The sequence below is a fragment of the Capra hircus genome, chromosome 17 (genome assembly GCF_001704415.2).
Source record: "Capra hircus breed San Clemente chromosome 17, ASM170441v1, whole genome shotgun sequence".
Lineage (NCBI taxonomy): Eukaryota > Metazoa > Chordata > Mammalia > Artiodactyla > Bovidae > Capra > Capra hircus.
This window is the reverse complement of record NC_030824.1, coordinates 31,259,486-31,281,418: the sequence shown is the minus strand read 5'-3', so window position 1 is coordinate 31,281,418 and position 21,933 is coordinate 31,259,486. Positions and strand designations below refer to the sequence as shown.

Below are 21,933 nucleotides of genomic sequence, written 5' to 3'. Positions count from 1 at the left end.
TCATTTAATCTTGTTATACGTTACTGGTATCTCCCCACGTGAGAAGGTATGTAAGATCAGTACATTATTTTTAAAACTCAATGTGGCAGTTTAAGATGACTCATTCTTTTGTTTTTCTATTTTCCCATCCCTCCTTTCACAACCACTCTCTCCCTTCTGGGCTTCATCTGTGCTGCCACTGTTGGGATGTTGCCAATGCTAGGGGTAAACCTCCCCTGTGATGAACAATTTCCAGCACTCTGCCTCTCACTGCCCTTCACACCTTTCGGATACAGTTCACACCCGGTAAAGGTGCCCTTCCATGACATAATCCACCAGGAGTTATTTTTTAAATGTCAGCCTCCATCTCCAATATGGCATCACATGACAAAACAAATCTGTGCCCTTTCTGAAATATGACATTCTAATCCTATGCAGCCCTTTGCATGGAATAAGGAATATTTAACGGTACCTTAGGTCCCTACTGCACAGACACAGAATCATTCTTCCATTGTTTCACCCCCTTTCACTACTGAAAACCACCAGCAAGTTCTCAAAGCAATCAATTAACTTATCACATACACTGGCAAGCAGAAGGGAGGCCCGCAATTTTTAATCTCCAGAAGTCATTGTTTGTCATAGGAATCAAAACGAGAATAGTTATTTCAGCCTCTCAGAACTGATTAGTTAAAATGTCTTGTTTCCCCACTTATCCTCATTAGAGCTGCCAGATCTAATTTAAAATGTGATTATTGAAAGCACCCTAGCATAATTTTGATTTTTACATTGTGGATGCATCTGGTGTCAATGGAAGGGAAGGGCTAACGGTACATGGACGCGGCCACCGAGGTGCAAACCAACGCTGCACTTCCCCCTTCAGCCCCTGCCAGTGTCACCTGAGACCTAACCAGCCAGCAACCCTGGCTGCCAGCCAAGGGATGCAGGTTTGTAAACTGGGCTCCCTTTACCGCCACTGTCTCCAATGCTTGGCAACTCACTGCTCCATGCCTGGAGGTGCACTTCTATCCCAGAAAAATGATCCTGTTCTCATGGCCCTGCTGGACCTACTGCCCAGGCTTGGACTCTCCTCCTTCACTCGTATTCCTGAGCTGTCACTCACGCTCTTTGCTGCATCCCGATCTCCTTTCCAACCACTGCCCAACAGTCTAAACCGTTAACCCAATTCCAAATTCCCGCCCTCAGGACTTCCCCAGTGGTCTAGTGCCTAAGACTCCTAGCTCCCAGTGCAGAGGGCCCAGGGTCGATCCCTGGTTGGGGAACTAGATCCCACATGCTGGAATTAAGACTAGGGCACAACGAAATAAATAACATTTTATTAAGATAAAATTCACTTCCTCAAGAGCCACACCTAACTACCATCTACATACATTAAAATACTCCTGTCTCCAAGAGGATTTTGCCTTTGGTGTGGCCTTAGCTAAACTGATGCACACTACACCATTTAATGATCCTATACCATTTAATGCAGTTCTTTCATGCTGCACATAGGACTGCCTCATCTCCCCAACCAGGTATTAAACTGCCTGTCCGCAGGGTGGAGACCACCATGCTTCCGTGTAGATGCCAGAACGTAGAGACCAAATGGTAGGGCTTAAGGCAAGTTTCAACTAATATTGGAAATAACACAGAAATAGGCCTCCAAATTGGAACTCTACCAAACCCACTTCAGAATAAGAGAGAAAAACCCACAAATATGAAAGGCATCAGTAAACCAATCCTAAATTTTGATGCCACTTCAATGTTTAGCCGTTTCCACAGACAGCGCTTTGCCAGTTATTGATCTGATTTCTTACGCCACGTGTTAGAGCACAGGCGGCTTCACCTACCATGTCTGCCGCCAAACAAAATCTGGTCCCCAGACCCTAAGACCCATGCGTGAGAAGCCTTCACCCTTCTGTGTAGCCTCTGTCCCCAACCTTTTTGGCTTCCAGCTTTCATTATGAACTTTCCCTCGTCATCATCCAAGTTCCAAGGCTCACAGCTAGTCTGGGCTTATCTTTTCCTTCAGCCAGACATCTGGTTCTTCGTTGATACAGAAGGGTAGAGACTGCTGACTGACTGCTCTAAATATTAAAAATAGAGTTTTTAACTGTCAGAGCAATAAAAATATTATCTGTTTACGATTAAATATGGTATGTAGGATCATTTTTATGGAAAGGCCCTTCCTTGGGGGCCTTTATGATGAAATTTACTCAAAAAATCAGATTCAGTGCTTTATTTGGCTGCATGAGGTTTTAGCTGCAGCATGCAAACTGTTAGTTGCAGCATGTGGGATCTAGTTCCCTGACCAGGGATTGAACCCAGGCCCCCTGCCTTGGGAGCATGGAGTCTTAAGCACAGTACCACCAGAGAAGTCCCTAGATTCAATATTTTAGTAGGAGTGTTTTTTATTTTCTTTTTGCCCCAAGCTTATGACCAACATAAACTCAAGAAGAATCTGTATAACAGTAAAGCTTCATGTCCATAACATCTAGTGTACTGGGTTTTGGGTTTTTTTTTTACTTTTTTAACAAATAGGTGTAAAAATGATTTTTATATTAGTAGAAAAAGAGTCCAATCCTATGAGTTAATACACAACCTAGGTAAGGGAATTTCCTGGTGGTTCAACAGTTGGGACTTCAAGCTCTCAACGCCAAGTGCCAGCATTCAATTCCTGGTCAGGGAGCTGAGATCCTAAGACCCCACAAGTTGTGTAGTGTGGTCAAACAAACAAAAACCTAGGTAACTATGTCCTTCTCTATAAACGATCCAAATCACACTGAAAGTTCAGAAACAGTCTGGGCCTATCTTTAATACCTAAAATTATTAGGTATTAAAATACCTAAGAGCATGGATTTGGAGCATATTAGGGCAATAAACATTATTAATATTGTCCTGCCCATTATGTACAAAAAAACAAACGTTCCTTTAAAACCATTTCTACAACTGCACCTTCAGCTGAGATAACTTTCATCCACTGCTTACCAGCCCCACTGTAACTACAAATGATGCCTCTGAAAACCTCAGGGGGAAAAACACCTTCCTCAAGACACTTCACTACCCTTTGCCTGTCACTGCCTAAATATACCAACCTGCCAACCACGATGGCAGATGTGAACAGCAGGGCAAAGCCTGGACCTTAGTGACCACAGCTGCTCTGCTTATAGGCTTGGGAAAATACACACAGTCTATCCCATTTCCATGTTCATCTATGGCAAGTGTCCACTCTGGCCTTTTCCTAAATGAGAGTGAGAACAATCCCTGCTGTACTCCTGCCTTACTTTGTTCACCCTCCTTCTCATCATACAAAGGCACTAAATTTATTTTAAATAAAAGAAAAACAGCGATATGTTGTACATTGCTTTGAGAACCCAAATTGTACTCCAAGTAAGAGTTTTAGCTTTATATGTAACATTACTAAGTGACATGACAGCCACTGTGCAAATATCCATGTTTCAAAACTTGGTAAATATCTAATAGGTTTACAACGAAACTCATAAAACAACATCTCATTACTGACATGGCTTGCAGTGTGGCAGAGTGGGCATGTTGTCACTGACAGTCACAAAGGAATTCATGAGCTCCACAAATGTTAAACATCTCATCAAGGAACAATACGCATGCTTGAACAACCAAAATAAAGAACAATCCTCATCTGTCTAAAAAGAAAACAAAAATAAAAAATAAACACATAAAATGCTGGCCTAAATGTCAACTGAGGAATCCAATAGAGCTCATAAAATCTGGAAGCCAAACGGCAGATTTTCTTCATGGACACCACCCTTCCCACTGGGCAGTATCAACGCAATTTCAGGAGAATTAGTTAAAAATATGACAGTGTTATTCAAAGTGTTTTGATACAGAACTAGCTGTTTAGGGTGAATCACCTTCAAAATGAGTTCAAACTTTCAAGAGAATGGTCAGATTACTGATAACCAATTTCCAGGCTACTGTGAGAAAAAAACGGTAAACAGAGTCATCCATGAACTGGACGTTTTATAAAACCAGACTGCTCCTAACACCTAGTCCACAGGATGCTTTGGCCAAACCTCAGTGTTTGCTGGACAGGGAAGCATCTATGACTCACTGTAACCTTTAAGGCAGGACCAGCAGAGGGCCCTTCAGGTCTGTTCCTAAGGCAACATCCCCAGAGGAAACAAACAACTTGGACGCAGCAAAGGTCACCAGGTGCAACATGAAGACATAACCTATAAATAGCTCTGGCTTGTCACTCAGTCGGAAACACAGTCCCTCCTCATCCCAGTACAGCCCTGACTCGCCAGCATCGGACAGCCAAAGAGTAACCTGTGTCATCTCTGAAACTAATCAGAGATGGGAGCCAATGTGCTCATGGAATAGGTCCGAACTGCAAGTCCTCTTTGTTGTAGAACAGCAGTTTCCACAACACTGGGTTCCCTTTCCACAAGTTACAACAAGCTGTCACTTGAAGCTGACGATGGCCGGCAGTCAAGAAAGACAGCCGTGGGGTTCCTCTGCCATGCTGGGAACTCAAGTCTATAGATTTCAATCATACAACAGACCTAGTATCACAATGATAAAGCTGCTAACCTCGGTTCTCTCTAAGATGCATAAACTTCAAAGCACATTCATTATAGCATTATTTATAATAAAAGGTATCAAAAACTTACCCTTTACAATTATTAACCAAACTGTGGAAAGTTCAAATAACTGAACATTAAACAGACATCAAAATGCATAATGAGTAAGCCTTTATAAAGAGTTTCTGACATTATGAGCCAAGCACATACATATTCTTTAACTGAAATTAGCAAGACATTTAATTGTTTATTAAGTATGTTCTTAAGTATGGAGAACACATACATGTAAGGCTAAGTGGGAAAAGACTAGAATATTAAAGGATCACTATCTTGGATGAGACTTCAGGAAATATTTTCCTTCCCTTTGATCATGTATATGGTAATTACCACTATTTTTTACATTAAAATTACATTTAATTTTTATCATATAACAATGCTTAAATATTTTTTGCCTCTACTCACTTCCAAGTTCAGAAACAGAGTCAGAGCCCCCAGAAAGGGGGCAGATAGTATGCTTGAAGTCATATGCTTGAAGGAAAGAGAAGAGTATTCTAGTCAATTCTCTATCTCTTTGGGAAACAGAATCCCAGAGATGACAGGGCTCTCTCACAGGGTCACACCAGGCCTCCCGGGCAGAATTCCAGGATGGATGACCACCCACCAGCCTGCACTACCATTTAAATCAGTTATGAAACGCAGGTAACAACCATACCTACCTCAAGGGACAGTTTTGAAGTTAAATGATTTATATATAAAGCTTTCCAAATGATGCCTGGCAAAAAAAAAGCACTACTGACAAAGCCTTGTTCTCTCATCACTGCAATACCACGACAACTATGACTTCTGTTACGATCAAGGCCCCATCAGCACCCTCAACGTCCCACTGCTAGGATCAGTTACACCGTAAGAACCACAAACAAACAGGCAACGGGGCTTCCTTCCCTCGTGGGCCATTCTCTCAGGAGAGAAACGCTGGCCGCCAGGAGGCTGGGGGACGCTCCCATTGGAGGTGGTGCCTCTGGCCCTCCTTTCTGGCATCCCGGCACATCCCCACACCTCTGTGCCTCCCCCGGCCGATAAAAACTTCATCTCCCTATCCTGCACACTCTTTCTTAGAAAAATGTGGAAAATACATCCTTCACATGCCCCCATCCATTCAGAATGATGTATCAAGAATATATCATAATATGTTTATAAGAGAGTTAGGTTATAGAAGGTGGAGCTTGGAGAGGCACCCATTGCTACCCTTTAATAAATTTAGATAAAGTATGTGTTTAGTCATTTTAAATAAAGACACTTAGTTAAGACTTTAAAATCTTTGGACAAAATTAAAATATTTAATTGTAAAAAATATACAATCGGGGGGAAAAAATAACTCCTGAAACTCAGTGGTCCCAGGAGGCCTCAGGAACCCACCCACAGGCAGTTTCATTTGTGACTGGGGAGCCCTGACCCTCTCTGGCCACAGCTGATTGGAACCAGGTAACAGCTGTCCCCAGCCCACCCCTCAGATTGTGGCCTGAACATCAGAAGAAAAGACACAGACATGGCCATCAAATGGTACGGATGTCAGTGACACAGGTCACAAGTCAACAATCAGCACCTGGGAGCCAAAGTCACAGCGAGAGCCTGGGTTTGGGGAAGGGTCCCAGAGATGAGTCCACATGGGCCTGAGGGCAGCCCCGGCCAGCTGGGTTTCTCGCCCCACATGGGCCCACGGAACCCCCTCGGCCTCTCGTTAGAGGTGCAGGAGACTCCCTGTTACAGAGGCAGTCTTTAGTCCCTCTGAACAAACATGACCTCAACTAGCCTGGCAGGTTCACGGAGCATATCACAGATGTGTTCTTCACCTTTGCCCTTCGTTACAGAGGTTGGAACAGTGTGCACAACACAGGAAGAGTCCTTTCTTAAGATTTATATACCAACACCCCGCTACTGCCCTACTTTGTGTCAGTAGAATAGGAAATTAAAGCAGAGAGGAATTCTGCAAAAATACTCATTCTGCAAAAGGATTTCAAGCTCTATGGATCACCTACTCCAGAACATCTATACAATACCTGCTTCGTGGAAGAAACATGGATTCCTTGATGAACACGGAACCGGAGAGAAGGATGTACCAGCAGGTCCCAATGTCATCAGGACTGAAGAGAAAAGACAATAACATCAGATGATTATCTCCAACAAATAGAAATAAAAACACACAAAGCACATTGTACCCATGTTAACCTCAGAATCCTGAAGAACAACGAAGTATGATAAACCATGTACCTAAAATACCATTCTTCAACCACTGGAATAACTTTTAAAAATGATTTTTCACAGCCAAGTAACCTAACGATATCTATCAGTATATTTAAAGCTACAGCATGTGCCATTTTCATTCCATGTTTTATTTTTTAGTTTAAATTTTTGAGCTGAAAATATTTTATTTTGTTTCATAAAAAGAAACTTACAAAGAGGTAAAGAGTAGAACTGTTTTCCCACCCATCTCCCCTGTCTACCAAGCCCCCACATTTCTCTACCACAGTTGCGGGCATCATTTAGAACTTCCTCATCCACACAAGGATGGACAAACACTCATTCCCTCCACCCTCTTTCCTTCTTTAGACAGAAAAGAGGGCATATGCTACAGCGTTCCTTCCTATGTGCTGACGCAGAAGTCTTTTATCAGAAGACAGCTCTCTTATTAGACGTGGCTTATCTGACTTAAGCAAGTCCCTGCATGTGTGCTTGTGTGCTAAGCTGCTTCATTCACGTCTCACTCTGTGGACTCACTCGTGGACTGTAGCCCACCAGGCTCCTCTGTCCATGAGATTCTCCAGGCAAGAATACTGGAGTTGGTTGCCCATACCCTCCTCCAGGGGATCTTCCTGACCCAGGGATCAAACCCACATCTCCTGTATCTCCTGCACTGCAGGGGGATTCCTTACTTATGAGCCACTGGGCAGCCACACAAGCCCCTACTGCCCATCATTTCAGTGGTTTTTAATGTAGGCAATCATTGAAAAATAAAAGGAAAACTGTAATAAGTGATCTTGCACCTACAGGAGTAACTGTGATTAGTAACTAGATGTGCAGCTGCTGAGTCAAAGGGCACAGACAGTATAACTTTGATAAATATTGGGTGGTTATTGAGTAACTCCAGAGAAGGCAATGGCACCCCACTCCAGTACTCTTGCCTGGAAAATCCCATGGACGGAGGAGCCTGGTAGGCTGCAGTCCATGGGGTCGTGAAGAATCGGACATAACTGAGCAACTTCACTTTCACTTTTCACTTTCAAGCACTGGAGAAGGAAATGGCAACCCACTCCAGTGTTCTCGCCTGGAGAATCCCAGGGACGGGGGAGCCTGGTGGGCTGCCGTCTATGGGGTCACGGAGAGTCGGACACGACTGAAGCGACTTAGCAGCAGCAGCAGCACTGAGTAACTCAGGAGCCTACCACCTCCCCAAGGCCGTGCTAGTAGAGTCTATTTATGTAATGAATATTTAACAAATTTTCAATGAGGGCTGTTCTAGGTGCCGAGGGGACTTCAGGAAACAACAGCAACAAAGACCCCGTCCTCCTAGGGCTTATATTCTGGTTGGACAATACACACTAAAATAAACACACTTAACTTCCCTGGCTAGTCAGTGCTTAAGAGTCCGCGCTTCCAAGGCAGGGGGCATAGATTTGATCCCTGGTCAGGGAACTATTAATAAGAACCCACATACCGCGTGGCATGGCCAGAAAGCTAAAAAATAAATAAAAGAAATAAACAATAAATATAATAAATTAGTAAATTATAAATCCATTATCTGGGGAATAAGTTAGTGTGTAGGGCAAGGAAAATGGGAGTGGGTTGTGATAACTTTAAATGCTCACTGAGCAGAGCACAATGGTCTCATTGAAAACAGAACATCTGAGCAAAGGGGATGAGGGGCCAGTGGCTCCCAGATGGTGAGGCTTCTCAGCCAAGGGCATGGAGGCTGTGTAGAGGCCTCGGGCTGGGCAGCTGGGCAGGGCGGAGGGGGTGCAGCGAGGCAACGGGTGAGGGCATTCCATCCCTGAACCTGGTTGTTTATCACACTTTGGAGGTTTTGCCAATCTGCTCGACAAAAACTGTATCTCAGTTCACTTTTACTTTTCCTCTTATTATTGTAAAAGCACATTTCTTCTTATGTTCACAAGCCCTACGCATTCCTTTTTCTGTGAAATCATAACTTTTAGCCAATGCTCTACAAGCCGTGGAACTTTTTCTTACCTGGAAGCACTTTATTAAAACTATCATTTTGAAGACATGAGCTGTGACATGACCCCCCAGGTTGCTGCTTCAGCTTTGACTTTTGTTTTGTGTGGTTTTTGCCATGTGCTGAGTTCTTTTTATTTTAAAGAGCCAAGTTTATCCAATTTATTTGTCAGGATAGAGCTCAGCTTACTATGAAAACAGAAAGCCAAACACAGCAGTGGCTGAAGCACGGAGAAAGTTCATTTCTTTCGCATGTACAGTAACAAGCGGTGCTGGAACCAGGTTCTCCCTGCTGTGTGGCTCGGTCACCCCAGCCCGTGGCCCCCGTCTCAAAGTCTAAGGGGCTGCTCCAAACCTCCCCGCCGCGTGCACATTCTAACCACTGGAAGGAGGTACGCACCCACCCATCTTTTCTGAGAGGACGGCATGGAACCTGCATCCTGGCAAACCACACTTGAAACAGTCTGCAGCAACCTCTGCCAAATCTTTTCTATTTTGGCAAACGGATTCCGAAAGTTTTTAAAGGACACCAAGACCTCCCAGGTGGCGTTAGTGGTAAAGAACCCGCCTGCCAATGCAGGAGACATAAGAGACGCGGGTTCGATCCCGGGGTCAGGAAGATCCCCTGGAGAAGGGAATGGCAACCCACTTCAGTATCCCTGAACATCCACCAATTATCCTACAAGTAGGGCTGATGCTTCATATCAGGAAAGCCGCAGCAAGGATTTAAAAAGTGAGGATAAGAAGCTAGTCCTCTAGACCTCTCCCACTTACTATAATGTCATTTGCCTGATGGATGAGCTGCTTCTCTCTCTTTTCCAAAAAATTCAAATCTTAACTCACAAGAGCTGTGTTTGTTGCAGGAGGCATTTGCAGAGAATGACCACTGCAACACTTAACTGGATTCGGTGAGCACGTACTACCTGCCATGCCAAATATGACAATCAAAATGCCTTGATTTTTAAAAAACTTTATCAGAGTATATTGATTTACAATAGTTTGTTGGTTTCAGGTGTAAAACAAAGTGAATCTGTTTTATACATACATCTGTGAAAGTGAAAGTTGCTCAGTCGTGTCTGACTCTTTGCAACCCCATGGACTATACAGTCTGTGGAATTCTCCAGACCAGAATACTGGAGTGGGTAGCCTTCCCTTTTCCAGAGGATCTTCCCAACCCAGGAATCGAACCAGGATCTCCTACATTGCAGACAGATTCTTTACCAACTAAGCTACGTGTGTGTGTGTGTTTAAAACATGAACAGTTATATGTTTTATACACAGTAGTGTGTATATCTCAGTACCAATCTCCCAATTTATCCCTCCCCTCCATTATCCTCTGGTAACCATAACTTATGTTTCTACATCTGTAACTCTATTTCTATTTTGAAGATAAATTCATTTGTACCTTTTTTTTAAACATGTGTGGGTATCAGTGGCAAAAACTTTTATTTTGAAGTTCTTACTCTTTAAAAAAAAAAAAACTTATTTTATATTGGAGTATGGCTGATGGCATTAGCTTGGTTCAGTGGTAAAGAATCTGCCTGCCAATGCAGGAGACATAGGTTCGACCCCTGGGTCAGAATGATCACCCAGAGAAGGCAACCCACTCCAGTATTCTTGCCTGCAAAATCCCAAGGACAGAGGAACCTGGTGGGCTACAGTCCATGGGGTTGCAAAGAGTCGGACATGAATGAGTGACTGAGCACACAAATAGCCGATTAACAGTGTTGTGATAGCTTCAGGTGGACAGCAAAGAGACTCAGCCCTATATATAAATACACACACACACACACACACACACACACACACACACACACGTACACACGTATATCCATCCTCCCCCAAACTCTCCTCCCATCCAGGCTGCCACATAACAGTGAGCAGAGTTCCCTGTGCTATACAGTAGGTCCTTGTTGGTGATCCATTTTAAATACAGCCGTGTTGTATCCTTTTTTAGATTCTACATTTAAGTGATATTATATATTTGTCTTTTTCTTACTTCACGCAATATGACAATCTCTAGGTCCATTCATGTTGCTGATAATGTCTTTATTATTGAGTTGTCTCTTTTAAAGATTCGTATCTTATCAGTCAGTCAGTCAGTTCAGTCGCTCAGTCCTGTCCGACTCCTTGTGACCCACGGACTGCAGCATGCCAGGCCTCCCTGTCCATCACCAATTTCCAAAGTTTACTCAAATTCATGTCCATTGAGTCGGTGATGCCATCCAACCATCTCATCCTCTGTCGTCCCCTTTTCCCCCCAGCCTCAATCCTTCCCAGTGTCAGGCTCTTTTCAAATGAGTCAGTTCTCCGCATCAGATGACTAAAGTATCGGAATTTCAGCTTCAGCATCAGTCCTTCTAATGAATATTCAGGACTGATTTCCTTTAGGATGGACTGGTTGGATCTCCTTGCAGTCCAAGGAACTCTCAAGAATCTTCTCCAATACCACAGTTCAAAAGCATCAATTCTTTGGCACTCAGTCGCATATCTGAGGTATTGATATTTCTCCTGGCAATCTTGATTCCAGATTTTGCTTCATCCAGCCCAGCGTTTCTCATGATGTACTCTGCATAGAAGTTAAATAAGCAGGGTGACAATTTATAGCCTTGAGGTACTCCTTTCCGGATTTGGAACCAGTATATTATTATATGTCCAGTTCTAACTGTTGCTTCCTGACCTGCATACAGATTTCTCAGGAGGCAGGTCAAGAGGTCTGGTATTCCCATCTCTTTCAGAATTTTCCACAATTTGTGGTGATCCACACAGTGAAAGGCTTTGGCATAGTCAATAAAGCAGAAGTAGATGTTTTTCTGGAACTCTCTTGCTTTTTCAATGACCCAACAGATGTTGGCAATTTGATCTCTGGTTCCTCTGCCTTTTCTAAATCCAGCTTGAATATCTGGAAGCTCACGGTTCACCTATTCTTGAAGCCTGGTTTGTAGAATTTTGAGCATTACTTTACTAGCATGTGAGATGAGTGCAATTGTGCAGTAGTTTGAGCATTCTTTGGCATTGCCTTTCTTTAGTATTGGAATGAAAACTGACCTCTTCCAGTCCTATGGATACTGCTAGGTTTTCCAAATTTGCTGGCATATTGAGTGCAGCACTTTCACATCATCATCTTTTAGGATCTGAAACAGCTCAACTGGAATTCTATCACCTCCACTAGCTTTGTTCGTAGTGATGCCTTCTAAGGCCCACTTGACTTCACATTCCAGGATGTCTGGCTCTAGGTGAGTGATCACACCATCGTGATTATCTGGGTCATGAAGATCTTTTTTGTATAGTTCTTCTGTGTATTCTTGCCACCTCTTCTTAATATCTTCTGCTTCTGTTAGGTCCATACCATTTCTGTCCTTTACTGAGCCCATCTTTGCATGAAATGTTCCCTTGGTATCTCTAATTTTCTTGAAGAAATCTCTAGTCTTTCCCATTCTATTGTCTTCTTCTATTTATCTGCACTGATCACTGAGGAGGGCTTTGTTATAAAAAGAGAATAGAACCAAGAATACAAAAACAATAAGTCGCTTAAGTTTCTCACAGTGAGATGCCACCAACAAAATCTGTTTTACTCAATTGGCCTGAAAAGTCTCCTGAGTTCGTTAGAAACCACTGTGCTACCCTGCCCTCTCCTGCATTTATAATAATTCTGTATGAGGCAGGCAATGTTTCAGTGTAGACATAAGCCATTTTCCTTCAACATCTGCAACCACGCCCCTTCCCACGGGGCACCTGTCACCGCGGGACTCTATATTACCAAGTAATGACTACTTTTTAAAAAGAAATGAAGAGAAAGAGATTACCTAGCAGTAACAGCATCCAACTTGTCTACACTTAGAGAAGAAGCAAAATGAACCTGAGATCTCGCTTGCAGACATATGTGGCGGCACAGCTGGCTAACAGAAGACTCACTAGTAGAATAATAATTACAAGCCTAACAGGAACAAATGGCCAGGGGAAAAAAATGCTACATGTCAGTCACTGTGGATACAACTAATTGCATTCACCAATGTCATCTGTATTTTTCCCAGTTGTTTAATGTTTTAAAATTATGAGCTCAGGAGTCCCATCACGGATTGCTGAAATGGTAAAAGTGGAATCTCAGAGTAACTGAACATTTGCAAATAACTTTAGCGTTACATCACCAGTAACAGGTAGAAAAGAGACACCTAGAGATTAGAGGCCCCTCTGATCACCAAAATGAACACTTAGAGAAGACCTAGAAGTTTTAGACAGAGCTAAGAACTCCAAGACAAAGATTTGATTCCAACACCTGCCATCCTACACCCGACAAGATGAAAGCCAAAAAGCCCAGGGTATGATAAGACCCTCAGCAGAGCTTCTGTTTTGATTCTGTCAACAGAGAGAAAATGAATCAAGCCAAACAAAACAAGCAAGCAAAATATAAACAGGACATCATAAAATGACCGATCTGCCATGCCATGTGATCAGACAGAAGGACCCTAAAAAGCCATCACGACTGACCACTCTAGGTGCCCACACCTCCTGGGCTAAACCAGAAGCGCAGGTGCAGCCTTGGAATGACAGGAAGAAGCCACTTTAACCTGGTCCCACTCTTCCCACCTCACTTCCCTCTGCTCCTCAGCACAAACCCCCTTCCTAGATGGTATCTCCCTACCTTCTAAGTCAACCTGCGCCCCAAAGGAATGGCTCTAACACTACTCCTTCAACAAGGTCTTCTCACTGATTCCCACACTCCAAAATACTTATCCCATCTCATTTATTCTGTTTTGTGCTTTTCTCTACCCATTTCTCATCCCTGAGCAACCTAGGTGTCTCCCTCCACTTACATGGAGGCCCCCTGCAGGCAGAGCCAGGAGCTGCAGCTTGCAGGAACGGGTCAGGATCTTGGCAGTCAGCATCTGCTCAGGGAACTGAGATCAAGACAGGCTTCTGCTTATAACCTGAACAGGAGGAAGCCCAGCCCCGACGACCAGCAACTAAAAGCAGCAGTCTGATGCCCTGCAAAGAGTAAAGGTTTGGAACACACATTCTGTCATACCAGCCATGTGATCCTGGTGACGTCAGGTCCTGGGGCTCTGATTCCTCAACTGTGAAATGGGGATATTAGTCCTCCCCAACGTCACTCTGATTTAATGACACAATACATACCAAGCGCCCTGCAGAGCAGGGACACAGCACACTGGTCTCTTCCTCTCTCTCACAATCGCCTCTGAAAGGGTCACCTTCACCTTTCCTCTCTGCTCTCAACCCCAACAAGACCTGGATTCAGACTGCGCAACTCACCAACCTACACCGTTTCCTCCGCCCATGCCTCAGGGTCTTCGAACAAACCTGCTCTTCCAGCTCCTAAAGGGTACCTTCAGCCTAGTAAACTCCTTACTCATCCTTTGAATTCCAGCTTAACGACCACTTCCTCTGAGAAACATTTTAGTACCTTCCAAATAAAGTGAGTCACTCTCTGCTGGGTTCCCAGCCACTCTGGACTTGTTCACAAGAAGCAGGGTATCATTATCTCAGAAGTCTTTCCTCTACTCTTCAGTACCTCCACGGACACACTAGACGATGCTCAACTGGCACTCAGATATTTTATCAATAAGTTAATTAATAGTTGAATAGACACTAACTCAGGTGAGGTGTTTAAGTGTCTGAAAGTCAAAGCCATTGAGTTTCAATTTACTAGGAACTAGAAAAATGAAGTGAGGGTTAGAGAACATCCTTGACAATAACCTAGATATCCACAGGGTGGCAGTGTCTCCCCACGAAAGGGCTTTGTGAGCAGCTGCGTGGTCCCCAGTTCCCCTTTAGGAAGCAGACTGAATACAGGGACCCAGCTCAAGATGATGGAGGCGGGGGCGTGGGGGAAGGGGGGTGCAGACAATAAGCTAATAACTCAAAAGAAAGCAGCTAAGTCAGAAAGGGGATTATCAGAGGGCAAAAAAGTAATTGGAGAGAAGCCACTTAATTTAGTTGCTAATACAATACGAAAATTTAAGTGAAGCCCAAGTGGCCAAAAGGCTTCAAAAAGGGTAGGAGGGATGGGGTGAGGAAGGGGCTTCAGGCAAAGGCACTCCTGTCCTTGTAGACACAGAGCTTCACACCCACCCCTACCAGCCACAAATTGACATCTGGTCTCTGTGTGTGTATTTGGGGAGAGGGGATGTCAACCAACAGAAACTAGAGGAATGGTCCCCAGGCAAAAAACACACCATCAGGATGAGAATTTAGTGCCCAAGGAATGCATCGGGTCTACAGGAAGGGTCTCCCCCAGGAGCAGGTCAAGGGCAGCGCAGCACAGGCAGGAGGGACCGAAGTGGAGGATGCGCTATGGGGCTGTGTGGGGCGACAGCCACTGGGCATCAGGACACACAGATGCACAGAGGCGGCCACCACACGGGAACACAGGCCGGTGGAGAGGGCGCCCACTCAGCAAGGGGTGGGGACACGCAGCCACGTGGACCCACAAGCATCAGGGTTTGGGTCAGTTTAGAAAGAGAGACTGCACTGTATTACGCACACTACCCAGATGCAACCCCACCTTCACACAACAGCCGCCGGCATCTGGGAGCAGTGTTATCTCCCGGGCCTACTGGCTTCGGTCAATGGGAACCAAAATGAAGACCATCCAAATTCCACTAAGTAAGTGGAGCCCACAAGCAAGGAACTCAGAGGGCCTGCCACCAGAGACTACGACTAGGAAAACACTTGTTTCTCCTCCTACAGTTGCTGTCCTGGTAACATCATCCAGCCTAAGGATAAAACAGAAAACAGTCTTCCTGCATTTCTTCCTCTGCACAATCCACCACCACATCCTGTGGGGTCCCCTCCAAAGCCCCTGATGAAGTCTGACATCTTATTCTACCCACCTCCCCGGCCCCCCCGACACACACACGGTCACTAGTCTCTTCTGAGCGGTGCAGATGTGTACTCTCATATATACAATTATACCAACAACCAGAGCAGGACTAACTCTGCCTTCTGACACCAGACGACCCTGTACCTTCTCACGGGAGCCCAGCCGCAAGTTCAGACCAGAGGTTCTCAGTAGGGACATGACCAGCCCCAGGGGACAGAACCTCATCCAGCTCTTCCACCACTAACTGCCACCACGAAGGAATCGAGGAGGATTTCCCATGAATGAAGCGTTCTGTAGCCCTGACAATCACCACCTTTCAACATGCAGATAGAATAGATATCTAAGAATTATGCTCTTTTTCACAAATGTATTACCGTCACTTCTGCTACTGGATTTACCAAAAAGTTTAATAAAATTTTTTGTTGCTCCCTGATGGGACTCTAAGCCTTATGCTCCAAGACAAAATATATATGATACATTTTTGTGCAGCCAATGGCAGAAAGTAAGCTGACTAGAAAAGTTAAAGGAGCTCGGCAGTGCGCAACCCTGACAACACCAGATGACTGTCCAGAGAAAGCCAAAGTAAAGTGCACACATCAGCCATACTCAGGCATCAAGTGTAGGACATGTGATAGAAAGAGTCCTCTACCAAGGGTTAACACGCACATTCCTGACGTAAAGAACAGCAATATTGTTCTATAAAATTATATACTTCATAATATTTAATTATATACAAGCACATAACCACAAATTTCCACACTTAGGAAAACACGTATTACAAGCAGAGGCTGACTTTTTGTTCCATTTCCTTAAAGTTCCAAATCATAAGAAGCTACTTCACTTTTATCACTAACAACTCTGAAGGAAAAACAGCATCATTATAACATTAAGTTTTTCAGAAAATCCTTAATTTCCTCTCAACAAACTATAGTGGCTCAAATCCAACAAATAGGATAAATCAGTAAAATCAGTAAGAAGTCTGATAACTGATGGAAATATTGAGGCTACTTCAGCTAAATACTTTGAAAATATTTTATTTTGAATATATTAAAGTATTTTGAAAATATGTTTATTTTTTAAAAAATCAGTATTTTGAAAATGGGGGTAATACGTGGACATAATTTTTTTTAACCAGGTTAATTCACTAAACCAGCAAAGGGAATGATATAAACAACTAAAGAACTAGTAAAGCCAAATATTCTATAGACTCAACATATAGTCATTCTTAACTTTATAAAATTCATTTTAAAGACAAAATGAAGGAGTGAGGTCTTAAGTGTCATGAAGTTAATCAATAAACTTTTTTTGAATGAAAGAAAAAACATCGATGCAGATTACAATTTATGACAATCCATTCATCAGTGATTCAGCTATAGAGGGCAGATGGCTAAACCCAAGGACCTGAGGGACAACTTCTCAAATTAGACACAGCAGCCAAATACTCTTCTGAAACCCACCAGTGGCTCACGAAATTCACACATCTGTGTCTTTCAGTTACACACTACAGTTTCATTTTCAGGGTAAACCTACTCCTCACCTACAGAAAACTGGCACCAGAAATTCTAAAAAGAACTCGCAGCCGTCCAGAAACAAACCCACACCAAACCTGCCCACCCCACTGCGAAGGTCAGGGCTGACACGTACTGCCAGCTCACAGCGCTGTGGCCGCACCGATCAGAAAGCACAGGGAGGGAACCTCATTTGCTGACTACATGCAACTTTAAACAGCTGAATTTAAAAAGAGTTCAGGTTTTTACTCACTAAGTAGTTTCATAGAAAATCAATCCAAAGGACTTAACACCTAACCCTAACCCTAACATGCAGGCTGTTTTACCTGAAAGACCATTAAGAAGGTCTTTCTCAGCTGATCTAGCAAAGGAATAGCTCCTTTCAAGTAAATGCAAAAAAATAACAACTGAGAACAGACAAGATGCAAATGTCTCTGCTGGGCAACACAAGCACAATCTAAGCCAGTGTAGTTTCTGCCCTGATGGAGTTCACAAACTAAATACATTTTTAAATGTTTTTATTTTACTGCTCTTTGAGTAATCACAAAAATAAAACATTTTCAAAGATTAAAAGTAGATATAAAATATTGTCGTTTTTAAAGTATTGTTGCTGCTGCTAAGTTGCTTCAGTCGTGTCCGACTCTCCGCGACCCCATGGACTGCAGCCTACCAGGCTCCTCCATCCATGGGATTTTCCAGGCGAGAGTACTGGAGTGGGTTGCCATTGCCTTCTCTGAAAAGTATTGCTGAGAAACCTTAAACTATCACCATATGTACATAAATCAATCTCAAGTAAGTCTATTTATGGGTAGGCATGTATCCACGAGTATTTGAATTTTCATACTTACACACAGCACATGTGTACATCACAACATACCAAGCTCACAGTTGAGCATCTTTATCCTATAAGTCTGGGCAAGGAACCAGAGGTGGGGGCGGTGAGGGAAGCCATCGGGCAAAGCCATAGCTCCTTCTCCAGGGGGAGGAGGGACCAGGGGAGAGGAGCAACACCACAGGGAAGGGGCAGCTCCTCCTCCAGGGGAGGGAGATCTGGGGGGAGAGGAACAACACCATAGGGAAGGGGCAGCTCCTCCTCCAGGGGAGGGAGATCTGCGGGGAGAGGAGCAACACCGCAGGGAAGGGGCAGCTCTTCCTCCAGGGAAAAGGGGGTCTGAGGGGAGAGAAGCAACACCACAGGGAAGGGGCAGCTCCTCCTCCAGGGAAAGGGGGTCTGGGGGGAGAGGAGCAACACCACAGGGAAGGGGCAGCTCCTCCTCGAGGGGAGGGAGATCTGGGGGGAGAGGAGCAACACCACAGGGAAGGGGCAGCTCCTCCTCCAGGGAAAAGGGGGTCTGGGGGAGAGGAACAACACCACAGGGAAGGGGCAGCTCCTCCTCCAGGAGGAGGAGGGGACAGAGGTTCAGGCAGAGCTGAGCACAGGGTGGCCACGGAGCAGGAAGGGGATGTGGCGAGGACAGGGAGGGGACATCTGGACACAGGCGACTGTGGAAACCAGAAACCACATCACAGACTGAAAAGACCGCTAGGTCCTGGGAGAGGGGCAGCGGGGCCGAAGTTCTGCAAGACGCGGATTTAGAGGAAACTGCCTTAGAAGATGCCACTTAACCTAGCTTTTTCTAATAAAGGAACCATTTCCTCTTCTGCAATAAAGGGAGGTAAATCCTATATCTAAGTGCTATGAAAACTCTTTTGGAAACCAAAGCACCCATTCCAACATGTGTGTGGACAGTGGGCGTGCAGTAGTTACCTGAGTTTACTGAGTGTCTGTGTGTGCTTCAAATTTAAGAAAACAAAACACATTTTGATGGTTCAATTTCTTATCCAAAGGTTTTTTTAGCACTTCCCTAGATACTAAACCAAAATGGTGAGAATGCCTTTCTTAAATTCTCTGAAGTCCCTCAGGTATGAAATGTATCCTGTCCCACTCAGCACTTCCAAGCCAGCAAAACAACCATATGCAGTCAATAACAAATGAAAGGAAGGGAGAATTTACCTGATGTTTTTGAACACTGTGTAAAGCTCAACTAACGATATCTAACTTTCTAGGATAACAAATACTAGATCCTAAATGGGCAAGTCGACACTTTAAAAATTTCATTTCATCAGAATCACAACTCTCCCCTGAATCGCAGTACAACTTAAAATGGCATTCTGCCATACTGCTCATGTTAAGATAATGCCAGGGGAGTTACTGATAGAACACTGTTGTCATTAGTCCTTCCTAAACAAAGTTTAAAGCAGTTAAAACAATGGGAGAGCAAAATCTAAACGATGAGAACAGTGGACGGCGGGAGGACACTGCCCACCGCTGGCATTTCTGACTGCGCGTGCCTGCTCTGTGTCCTCCACACAGGGCCCTGCATATCAGCCTCACACTGGCACCAAAGCGGGGACCCTGTGATCACTGTTCCTATTTGACAGATGAGAACAGCGAGGCACAGAGGTGAATTAAAAGAGTCCTAGATTTTCCTGGTGAAATTATGATGATTATAGTCTTTGAAGTTACCAGCACACAAACATAATAAGGAAAACAAATACTAATCTCTCGGTTATAAAACCAAATTCTGAAAGTCTCTGATATTTCGACTACACTGCGTTCTCCAAGCTCAAGCAGACAAGTCACTCCCCCCGTGAGGTAAACACAAGAGGTCCCTAGAAAAGCGGTGGTATTACTAAATCATCACAGGAGTTGGACACACCCCAAATACAGATGTTCTTTCATTTTTAAAACTGCACCTACACCAACTGCTCAGAGCAGAGACAAGCCTGTTCACGGATCATCATCCTTCACACGAGGTTGGCCAAAGCCTGGGGATGTGGCTGGGTGAATCTACATTCAGTCTCTGAACTTCTGGTCTTATGAAATCGGGACCCACAGACTCTTCCCTGCTTACATTGCCACCTGATTCTAATTCGTCAAAAGGAACAATTAACATGATCAACTTGGGCTGCACATTCCAGCCCAAATGCAGTCAACGTAGGATATTCCAAGTCACGGCTGTGTGTGATCAGCAGAGCTCATATTCATGGCCTAAACTGACTCTATTAAAAAAAAAAAAAAGTATATTTAAAACACTGCAATCTACCTTCCATTTCAATGGATAATAAATAATAACTGTTAGGAAGCCAGGACAATGCAGGCAGAAGGGCTGGTGAGTTGCAGGGGCCGCCCCTGCCCCTTGGCGAGGCGCCCTCCACCCCATGGAGAGATGCGGTCCTCACCCACATGCACAGGAGGCATGAAAGGGGTGAGGATGCTGCTGCACAGGTGGACAGCTGAGGCTGCAGAGCCACCAGGACTGCGGGGGGTGAGTCCAGACCCCCTAGGTTGAGCCGTGCTCTCAGGGCAGCTTTCTGTTCTCTCCAAGCCTCAGGGCCCTTCCACATAAAACAGCGGTGATGAAAAGATCCACCAGGACGGCTGTAAGGAGGAAGTAAACGAATACACACAAAGCTTGGATTCACGTATGTGGGATGGACAGAGGGCTTGTTACACGTTTGCTGTTATCTCAGCATCAACATGCTCCAGATCATGTTTCAGGGGGAAAGGACAAACTAATAGAAAGCTGACACTGACTGACACTGGACTGCTGAAACAAATTAATAATACTCATCAGAGATCATCAACCCTAACACACGTACACCCATTCCACAGGTAGCTTTTAATTGCTCCTAAAAGAGAACTAATAGTCTAAGTTATTTACATCTTGATTCCTTCAAGGATAAATATATTAAGGGCATTTGCCCCCAGTGTGAGTCTTCTCATTACCAATTCCATCTGGTTATTTTGTACTCTATTGGATGTACGTACAGCCTTTGAAGCCTAAGATGGATATAGACAGCCAAGAACCATCCTGCATCAGATCCACGCATGTCTTCTTCTAAAATCCATCCGTGGGACTTCCTTGGTGGGGTCCAGTGGTTAAGAATCTGCCTTCCAATGCAGGGGACTCGGGTTCGAGCTAAGATCCCACATACCTCAGGCAACTAAGCCTGTGCATCACAACCTCTGAGCCTGAGCACCACAATGGAGACCCAGTGCAGCCAAAATTAAAAAGAAAAAAATCCACCCCTGACTGTCCCACTTCTGCTGTCTTTGTCCCAGTTCAAGCATCATCATCTCAGATTCTGGCAGTGGCCTCCTGACAGATCTCCCTGCCAGTCCACTCAATCCAACTCTCCCCCTGTGCTTTCAGGCAGACACAGATCCTATCTTTGAGGGAATGAGTGGGGCTGGAAGGCCTCTGGTCACATCATTTTGCTGCTTGAAAACTAGTCACTTACCTGCAGATTAAAAGACACTTAAGAAAGATACCAACCAATAAACAAACTATACCCCAAAAATTTAATTTTCATGATATGAAAGAATTATGTTTTGTGGTCTGATGATAATACTGTGGCTAAGCTTTCTTTTTCCTTCTTGAGTCTATCTTTTAAAGATAAAAACACATATCAAAACGACTTTGGGTGAATTCCTTCAAATCTACTGGAGGTGGAATAAGAGATAAAGCACTGTTGGTGATCAGTGGACAGTGTGGCATGATGAATCCATGGGGGTCTGTTTTATTACCATGTCACTAATACTCTGAACGTCTGTGATTTTCCATAATGAAATGTAATTGAGAAGGAAAAGTACTCATTTCCAGCTGCCTAAAGAAGCAAGGATGACTTTTTTAACAACACGTTCACAAGCAAACGTGACTATGACCTACCTCTTCTCTTGACCCCACAACACCCCAGGCCACTCGCACTAAACTTGCCACACTGTTCAAAATGTGAGGCCAGGCCCCTCCCCTCT

At 44.2% G+C, this 21,933-nt stretch overlaps 1 protein-coding gene across 2 annotated transcripts in view; it reads right to left on the bottom strand.

Annotated features, from left to right (window-relative positions):
• RAPGEF2 (Rap guanine nucleotide exchange factor 2) overlaps nt 1-21,933 on the bottom strand; it is a 262,810-nt gene that overhangs the window by 150,985 nt on the left and 89,892 nt on the right. For both annotated transcript variants that reach the window (XM_018061491.1, XM_018061492.1), the window contains exon 4: nt 6,596-6,679. In XM_018061491.1, coding sequence (XP_017916980.1) covers nt 6,596-6,679 — 84 coding nt within the window. The remainder of the gene's footprint in view (nt 1-6,595; nt 6,680-21,933) is intronic.